This window comes from Amborella trichopoda, chromosome 9 (assembly GCF_054954075.1).
Source record: "Amborella trichopoda isolate Santa Cruz 75 chromosome 9, AtrichopodaSantaCruz75HAP2 v2.0, whole genome shotgun sequence".
Classification (NCBI taxonomy): Eukaryota; Viridiplantae; Streptophyta; class Magnoliopsida; order Amborellales; family Amborellaceae; genus Amborella; species Amborella trichopoda.
The window spans coordinates 24,929,578-24,939,307 of record NC_142344.1 but is presented as its reverse complement, the minus strand read 5'-3'; the positions used below and the strand labels follow the sequence as shown (position 1 = coordinate 24,939,307).

The 9,730-nt window shown below is 40.9% G+C and overlaps 1 protein-coding gene across 1 annotated transcript; it reads left to right on the top strand.

The window, feature by feature from the left end:
* The first annotated feature begins 4,843 nt into the window (after positions 1-4,843).
* On the top strand, positions 4,844-7,383 carry LOC18436499 (growth-regulating factor 7). The gene is made up of 4 exons (XM_006846517.4): positions 4,844-5,358; positions 5,540-5,692; positions 5,834-6,269; positions 6,350-7,383. Exons 1-4 carry the CDS (start codon positions 5,058-5,060, stop codon positions 7,140-7,142), a joined length of 1,683 nt encoding a protein of 560 aa, XP_006846580.1. The 5' UTR covers positions 4,844-5,057; the 3' UTR covers positions 7,143-7,383.
* The last annotated feature ends 2,347 nt before the right edge of the window (positions 7,384-9,730 follow it).

Sequence of the window (9,730 nt, the reverse complement as noted above, 5' to 3'; positions counted from 1 at the left end):
ATTATTGCAAGAGAGGAATTACAAAAGATTTACATCAACTGTCGATATAATGAAATCATAGGTAACTCGTTTTTTGGTAAGCTCATCCGCTAAGTGGAAGGATATGGTCAAACAACTAATCAAATTTATTATCTGAATTCATAGAGATCGGAGTTTTCGAAGGATATGCTACTTTTTGTTATAAATGATGACATTCATCGAATCCCTTTCCAACCTACAAAAAAAGTCTCAAATTTTTATGACGAAGACCATAAAACAAAGCTGATAATTCCGGGAAATTAGTTGTTGCAGAGCCAATTGGTACCCCTTACCATGCTTGGTCGAGTCCACTTGTAAACGAGTCACGTGGGTTGGACGACTTCCTAACCTTTGAAGGTTCCCAATTTATGGACGAGACAAAGAAATTTCAAAGTAACTTGAATATGTACAAAAACCCTATATCCCTTAAAACCTAGGGCTCTTGGGCCACCTTTTGGGGCCCAACACGTTTCTCCATCAACAGAAAAAAGAAGCCGGCAGATATATAGCATGCACTCACAAACTCAGGTTCCCGATTCGTAAGTTCCTTTCATATCTGGCCTATCCACACCGTCTACTTGATTTGACCAACGATAGATGTACTGTGTTTAGATACAAAGGACGCCAATCGGCTTCCCTCGCCAATAAACAAAAGTAAAAGGGCAAACCCAAAAAGGTGAGAGTGTCGGTCCCGATCAATAATGTGTTATGTTTCATTGGTGGGCGGATCTCCAAACCATCGATCTCGGTCCGGATCCCATATATTGCATATGAGAAAATATAAAAAAAGTTAAAAAGCAAAACAAAATAAAAGTTGCATGCACAATAGAATGCACGTAGATGGAAGACCAAACCAAGAATGAAAAAAAAAATATCAGGAGGTTTTTGGCAGGAACAGCCAGCTCCTATAATTGGCCAGATTTAGGGCAGGCAGTGCGCCGTGTGGCCCAGCACGGCCCGGTGGGTCCAACTCTAAAGTATGCCAGGGCCACAAACTGTGGCCCAAGGGTCGGATTAGACCCAGTGCTGGCATATATCTATCTTTATTTAGTTTTTTCCTTTTATATTTTTTCATTTGCTTTTAATCCGGCCAGACCGACCTCACCCTAATAGGGTCAGGCCGGATCTAGACCTAGGCTAAGCTTGAGCCAGCCTTTTGAGGACAAAGACCAAGCTAGGGCCAAGGCTAGCCTAGCCCAGGTTTGGCCTATTGCCACCCTTAGCCAAACAAAACCCGTCCTGGCCTCTTCAGTTAGTATTTTTTGTTTTGAAAAATACTAGTATGTATTTCAAATTAACAATACGATTTTGTATGGTTTTTCTAAGCTATATTTTATAGAGGGAGAGAGAAAGATGTGGGTTTTGTATGCTTTTTCTAAGCTATAATTTATAGAGGGAGAGAGAAAGATGTAGGTTTTATAGAGGGAGAGAGAAAGATGTGGGTTTTGTATGATTTTTCTAAGCTATATTTTATAAAAGGAGAGAGAAAGATGTGGGTTTTTAAGCGTAGAACATGTGGAACATCAGACGGTCACTAGCGGCTTGTAACGACAACCATCAAGATTAAAAGTGTGTATGAAACTTGTGACTGTTGGTGGTGCATGTAACTACTCTTACAGTAAATAAACAGCTTCTTGGAGCTCCATAAGAGGGGTCATTTTTCCATATGAATTACTATCTTCCAACACTTTTTCTCGTACCATTCTCTGCAAAATTCTAAAGGGCATAACAAAGCACTCATCCCCTTCTCTCTACTCATTTTTTTTATTTCCTCTCTTTTAGTAACACAAGACTGTGTTTACAATGGGCTTTTGGGTTATTGAACTTTTTTTTTTTTTTGAGAAATGGTAACATTTTTACTACATCCTTCCAACGTACCTCACAAAATTACAATTGCCAATTGGCTCAATTACAAGCAGAAAAAAAAACTAAAAACCAGTCCAAACAATTACTCAAACACAACCAATTACATAATTGTTAAACACTAAGCATTCACGCCATATTTAGCTAATTCATCCGCTTCCATGAACAAAGGAGCATTCAAGATCAGCGCAACAATCAACAATCAACCATCTCTTGAACAAAACTATGTAGTTTTCAGGGGTAATATGCTTCTCCCTTTAACAACTTCACAATATTCATGGAGTCCCTTTACACTATAACAGACTTATTGAACCTTTTGACCAACTTCCATCCTTGCAAAGCCTTGAAACATTGGAAATTAGACTTTTATGTTTTTTTGTATCCCAAAGATAAGTTGTCCGTTTTATACACACCTATTACAGTATCCAAGGAGGAAAAATATGACCTTAAAAAAGTGCTCCGCGTACCTGACGACGAATTTGATGCTTCTTGTTCTTATTTTTACCCTTTTTCACCAAACCAATTTTTCTAACTATCTTCTTTGTTTCTTTTATTATTATGATTATAATATTAATAATTTTAGTCTCTACTTTCAACAAACAACAATTACTGGTGTGCCCCAGCAAATCCCTAAAATCTCTCGAGTCACATGAGGAAGAAGGGGAAGAACCAAAGAAACGAAAGAACCCGGGGCGTGGTCCACGCCACTCCCAAACCGTCCAACCCTTGTGACCCACCCCTTTACCAAATGAGACGCGAAAAGACGACGACAAAGGGGTATGGAATGCGATGCGTGTTATTCGTGGCCCCATACTCATCAATCTTACCGCCACGTCAGCGCCTCAAACGGGGTCGTTGCTTGCTCCCCAAACGGGGGTAGCAATGGTAACCAACACCGTTATTCCCCTGTTGCTGAATTAGGGGACACCCCCACCCACCCCCTCCCTCCCTCCCTCCCTCCCTCGTGACTGTTTTTTCGAAGTTATTTGTCCATGACAATTGGAATGGTGTTCTTGCTAAGATTATTGCCACCTGCGTTTATGGTGTCCACTATTGTTGGTTTATTTTTGTAGGAATCTACTTAAATGCGATCTCTTTCCACTTTTTTTTAGAATGGAAAATGGTTTTATATCATAATAAGCAAAGTCTCCCCTCATAATTCACATAAAATTATAGTTCTCGTATCAGAAAGCTTTCAAATCGATTATCGCGATTTTGACCTTTATAGTTGTAAAAAAAATTAAGATTTCAAAGTCCAAAAATAGTCTATAATATAATGTATTATTTAGGCTGCTTATCTCACCCCAAAAATAAATTTTACAGATACAAATCTGTACTATTTTTTGAGCTTCAAAATTCATAGTCAATATTGAAAATTGATTGTAGACCCATTTTGAAAACTTTAGATGCCCAAAGTATTTTTCATATGAAGAAGATACAAGGAGAAGCTTTACTAAGTTAATTGCAATTACTATATTAATAGCAATTACTATGTTAGTTTGGAACTTCTGCTTGTTGAAAATCAAAATGAAAAGTTATTCAACATTTACAACTTTAGTGATCGCATTATCGCCTTGTGGAATCATTTAATGCAAAGCCCTTATCGAGGACGAGATACGAATCGTAAACATTGGTGAGATTCATTATAATAGTATGTCGTCCGTGTATGAGGTAGTTGATTACAATAACATTCATCTACCAATGCTCAAAAAACATGACACTAAAAGGGAACAAGCTGGGGCAAAGCAGTCACTATTTTTTTGACGCCGTGTTTGACGTTATACAACTCTTCTTGGGTGGAGAGCCACGTGGGACCCATTTAGAGGCGTGCTACAAGATGGGTCGTCCACGTGACACGCTAGCATGGTCCAGTGCGCGAGAATAAATAGAACACATATTTTTTTTACAGTCACAGGAGAGAGGCGGGCAATGGATTTGTGGGACCAGGAGGTGGGTTCGTAGTTCGAGACCCTCGTATGCAGACAGATGAGGGGAAGATGGTACATGCACATAGGGTTAGGGTTAGCTTAGAGAGAGAGAGGGAGAAGAGAGAGATTGAAGTGGAGTACAAGTCACGGTTCCATGAACCAGGTTTCAAGGCCTGATCGTGACTGCCCCATCGAGACAGCTGGTTCCGCGTCCTGCCCACCGCCAGCTAATCAATGCACCACCAACCTAGCCACGTCACTTTCACAACCCTAATAACCGCCTCATTGTATTAGGCCTTCATGGAGCCGACATTGCCAACAACAAATAACCACTACTCATTTCAAATCCATATAATAACTACACCTTAAGAGCTCCAATCTAAGGCTCCTAGTTATGCTATCCGGTGGAAAACGCCAAAATGAGGCTGATTTTTTTTATTTATTTTTGGGTGAAAATGAGACTGTTATTTTTTATATTATCACACACAGGAAAAGAAGGCTATAAACTTATTAGGTGGGTAGTAAAGTCGGAAGTGTAGTTAATAACGGGATTTGGGGGTTTTATTAATTGGACTGTGTGAAAGTACGACGCCAAAATCAAGTAATTTTGAATGTGGGAGATGTGGTTTAGGCAGAGACGATTAGTTAGCGCATCACGTCAGGCTTCTGGTAACGGGGTGGTGCTGCATTGCATCAGGCTACTCCGGTTCCGTCGAGTACGATTCCCTAGACCAGGAGGATAACGGCGGCCTGGGACGGAAAGCGACGGCCGTAATAACAGAGCTCGCCGGTCAAAGGCCAGTTAGTGAAGGGGAAGGAAGCATTGATTTATTTTTATTTTTTTTTAGGATTTCTTTATTTGGACTCGGTTTTCTCTCTTTAGGCTTTCTTCTTTAGTAGGCGTCTCCCCTATCTCTCTCTCCTTGAAAGGGCACTCTAGGTGTGCAAGAAAACGATAGATACCCACAATAATGACGGTTGAGGAAGCTTTACCAAATTGTCTGATAAGGGCGAATGTTGGGGCCTCGGGTAACAGGGGAACGAAGATGGTAACACTGAGGGCACAGCAGCCATGGGTTGAATGAATCTAAAGCTTCAGATATTCAGAGAGAGAGAGAGAGAGCGAGAGGTGGTTTTCAGTTTCACCCTTTTGAAGAGAGAGAGAGGTATTTTCCAAGAGGAAGGTTTGAGGGGCCAGTAAAGAGGTTTTGACGCATGGGAAGTGGGTCTTAAAGGGCGAAGGCAAGTATGGAGATGGATGGTGGTTTGAGGGGAGAGAAGAGAGCACAGAGAAGAGGGGAAGAGAAAGAGAGTTGGGTTCCTCAGAAGCTATCACGCTCTGATTCATTCCCATTCAGGATACCTCCGCCCTTTTCACGTTGCGAAGGTGATGGTCCCACTTTTTATAACTATGGCGATGGCAGGTCGAGCGATATATACGATGTTCCCGCAGGTGCAGTTCCAGTCTCAGTTGCAGGAGCAGGAGCAGGAGCAGGAGCAGCATCAGTAAGGACTATGCAGCCTTTTCCCAGTGCGTTGAAGTCCCCAGGTATTTTCGCCTCTTCACCCTCTAAATCTCTTTCCTCTCAGCAAAAAAATGTAGATCACTTGAGATTCTACGAATTTTATGCCCCCATATTTTCCTTTTTGTATCTGTGGGAGCAGAGCATTTCTGATCTGAAATGGTTATAAAAACTAAGTCGTTTCTGTTTGTGTTTTTATTGTTTCAGGGATGGCATCTCTGCGGTTTCCTTTTACTCCATCGCAGTGGCAGGAACTGGAACAACAGGCCCTGATTTTCAAGTACATGATGGCCTCTGTGCCCGTGCCTCAAGACCTTGTCAACCCTATTCGCAAGAGTCTCCCCCTCTCTCACCCTAACTGTAATCCCTTAATTTTTTTTCTCTCGAGAACCATTTCTTTCTTCTTTGGTGTGGGTTTGGGATTGGGGTGCTAATTGGTAAGAAGAATGATTTACATTTTGTTTTGTTTAATTGGTGGAGTTGATTGATGGGGTTTTGTAGTGGGTTGGGGTCCATTCAGTCTGAGGTTCGCCAACGCCACGGATCCTGAGCCGGGGCGGTGCCGCAGGACGGACGGCAAGAAGTGGCGCTGCTCAAGGGACGTGGCTCCCGACCAGAAGTACTGCGAGCGCCACATGCACAGGGGTCGCCCTCGTTCAAGAAAGCCTGTGGAACTTCAAATCCAGAATAACCAAACTCAACCTAATGATGCCACAACCTCCATTGCTGCAGCGGCTTCTTCTTCAACACTGACCCCTCATCCATCTCCTTGTTCTTCTTCACCAGCAACACTTTGTAGCTTGAACCCCTCTGCTTTATCGGTGAAGCCGTATCAGTCTAGTGGTTTCGTTGCCAACAAAGCATCATGCAGTAACTCTGAGTTCAAGGTGCCTTCCCCCAATTTGATTTCTGCTGTACAAGATAAGGATTCCTCAAGGTAAGGCACTTCCCTTGTTTGATTTTGATGATATTGGGTGTCTGGTCCACAGTGCTTCATTACTCTGTTATTTTCTTTAGGTTTTTAGATTGGATGAAGGGGGAGGCGGCGGGCGAGCAATGGCAGCTGATGCAGCAAAAAGGTGGGCGACTTCATCCACGGCTAAATAGCAGTGCCAATACCCATGTCTTCAACTACAATGATGAGCTTAATTTAGTCTCTGAGCCTGAAGACATTAGGGTTAGTAGCGCCCATTTCAGCCTTGGTAGTATGCAGAATAGCAACCAGAGCGGCTTCTTTTTCGGTTCTGATCTCACCACTTTAGAGCCCGAGAGGCAACCACGCCATTTTATAGATGCTTGGTCTCAAACCAGAGATTCGAGTTGGCCTCAAGGCACTGAAAAGCCCTTGTTGTCCTCTGCTTCAAAGCTTTCCCTCTCCTCCCTCACGCTTTCAATGTCTGGTAATGAAGAAGATATAGACCCAGTTCAGATGGGCTTGGGACTGAGTGATTCGGAGAGAGAGAGCAGCATAAAGAGGCAGCCACTTAGCTGGATGATGCCTGTTTCATGGCAATCTTCAACTCCTGGTGGTCCTTTAGCTGAGGTTTTGCAATCAAGCACACCAACAAATGCAGCCTCTCCCAATAATTGCAATGGAAAAAGCTCATCTGGTGGGCTCAATTTGATGACTGATGGTTGGGGAGAAGCAAATTCTAGAGACAGTCCTAAACAGGTCTCTTCACCAACTGGGGTCCTCCAAAAAACCCTAGCTTCTCTCTCAGATAGTAGCAGTGGAAGTAGCCCCACTTTTGCTGCGAAATCAGAGCTAGCTCTACAATGGCTTCACCAACAAAAATTGCCACCCACTTGATCTAAAAAAAACAAACACTTACCCAAACTTGCTTTTTCTTCTCTTTTTTTTATTTTTCTTTTCCGCTTGGTATTTGGATTCCTCTGCTTTTTTTCTCCGATTAGCAGAGACTGTAAACGAGCCACTGTGTTTCGAGGAGTTCATAGCCAAAACTGAGGCAGGTGTGCGTGTAATTTCTTTGTTCTCTTCTGTCAAACTGGATAAGGTCTTCTTTCGAGTTTTTAAGTTTTAACGATTTTGATACAGGGTCTTGGATCCTTGTCAGTTTTGTTCTGAGTTTTAAGGCTTTTGGGATCGTGAGTTTTATAGCTTCGGGTCACAGAGCTTATCATCTGGTTTCTTCTGGTGTGTCCCAAGTCTCTCTCTTTGTTCCCTTGACTGCAGAGGGAGGAACAGTAAAAAATGGGAATGGCCTTTCTGATTAAAACAGAAAGAGCAGAGATAAATCTGCATTGCCTTGGCAGAGAGCAGCAGGTGTCAATGGCCCCGACAATATTTTTTTTTTTTTTTTTTGAAGGCCTATATCAGACCTCTAGCAATTTTTATTAAAGAATCAAAAGTGGTATTGCGTGAATAATTCTTATGGCACGGGCAAGCTAGCAACATCGGATAAAAGTGAAGGCATTACAAAAATTAAGAAAACGCAGGCCTTGTCGTTTGTGCTCAATTTTTGAAGAACTTTTCGTCTTACCCTTCAATGTTTTTTCATTTACCATATCGGAAAGCGTTTGGCATTGCCAATACGATTATGAATAGCGCCTTGCGGAAAAAGATTACACAATACTTATACCTCCTTGAAAGATTTGGAATAATGACGTTGAAAGAAGTTTTGAGGTACATGATCTAAAAGCATCAGAGGTCCCAACTCCAGGGCCCCGGTTGGGTCACTAGAAAAAATATATGGGAATAGAGTGTCTTCGGTAGTACATCTCTTGCTGAAAATATTTGTTGTAAAATGAGTTTTTGCTGTTTGGATGACATCGGACCCTGATAGGAGACATTTTTACCATAAAAAGGAGTCAAATGCAATGAATCTCTAGGAAATAAAATATGGTAGAGCAAGACTTTTCAGTAGAGAGATTTTTGTCAATGGGGTGAGACAGTAAGAGATGAGAATCAAGGGTACGAGGATTTTGTGTATGTGAGAGAGAGGGGGAGAGGCCAGAAATGAGAAGAGATTGCCTTTATTTTTTCTGGGATTCAATTAGCCATCTGCTCTTTTTTGAAATTTTTCTATTGGACTCCTAGGAAATCCGACAACAAAATTAATTTGTTCGCTTGGGATAAACACAGTTTCTTCGTTTTAGGCTCAAAATAGCAAAAAAAGAATTGAATATCTCCCATAGATTTTGAATCCAAAATGTAGATATGCACAATCTCCCTTGAAAAACATTTCCTTCTTGTATTTTTCAGTGCATCCAATCAGATATAGGGCTATTTTGATCGACGGAATAAACTGCTTCGTGGAAAATCTATTTCCTGTGAAGTATATTTTTTAGAAAGAGTATTTCTTAGAAATGATATCTTCGTTATCTGGATAGCATGTGCAATCTGAGAAATATATTTTTACTGTTTTGATCTGGATCAAACATTTCTTAATCAATTTCCTTCCATTAGTTGTACTTATAATTATCCTCAAACTTATTTAATAGGTTATATTTTTTGTACTTTATCATGACATATGTAACATTTGTCATTTTTTTTTGTTATTTAATGGTTAATTTCATTTGGTTTTGTTCTTATTGCAATGTGATTTTTTTTCGTTGAACTTCATTTAGACTGTATGGGCACAATATTATGTCCGCCTAATGTTTGTTTTTTTTGTTTTTGTCCTTACATGCCACTTCTTTACACAACGTCTCTTCTCTCTCGTGCATGAACCTCTTTATTTGTATAGTACATAAAACCCCATCTAGCAACAAAGGTACGAAATGAAACTGTGAATCAGGAAATAGTAAAGGAACGCTTTCCCTGCTAAGGACTGAATTTAGTCAATTGAAGAAAATGCTGAGTAGACCTTATCTAGTGGTAACTATAGGCTCAACAATTATTAGGAACACTCAAAATCGTAAATAAGGATAAAATGAGCACTTAACTCCATGAGGTTGTTGAGGAACACAAACTGCTTTCATCAAATCATGGATGGAGTCCTAGGTGCACATTCATCAAATTATGGATGGAGTCCTAGTTGCACAGGAGCTCATCCACACCACCAGAAAACGAGCAAGGAAAGGAATTCAGTGTATATCGGATTTTGAAAAAGCTTATGATAAAGTAAAGTGAGACTACTTGGAGGAGATCATGATCATGATGGGGTTTGGGAGTCGATGGAGAATGTGGATCATAGGCTGTTTATCTTTCGCACATTTTTCAGTCTTGGTCCATGAAAAATATGCAGATACTTCTTCTGTGCTACCAGGGGGCTTCGACAAGGGGATCCACTATTTCTTTTTTTTATATACCCTAGTTGGTGACACACTCAGTTTGATGTTAAAAGGTGTGTCAAACAAAGGTTTGTTAAAGGGTTTACCAATCATAAATGATGGTTCGGTTGTTAACCACCTACAATATGCAAATGACACCCTTAT

Excerpts from the sequence above, each read along its gene's own strand:
- LOC18436499 (XM_006846517.4), top strand. The coding sequence starts at position 5,058 with ATGGAGATGGATGGTGGTTTGAGGGGAGAGAAGAGAGCACAGAGAAGA. Across the intron at positions 5,359-5,539 it reads CAGTGCGTTGAAGTCCCCAG|GGATGGCATCTCTGCGGTTT; the intron begins GTATTTTCGCCT and ends TTATTGTTTCAG. Across the intron at positions 5,693-5,833 it reads CCCCCTCTCTCACCCTAACT|TGGGTTGGGGTCCATTCAGT; the intron begins GTAATCCCTTAA and ends GGGGTTTTGTAG.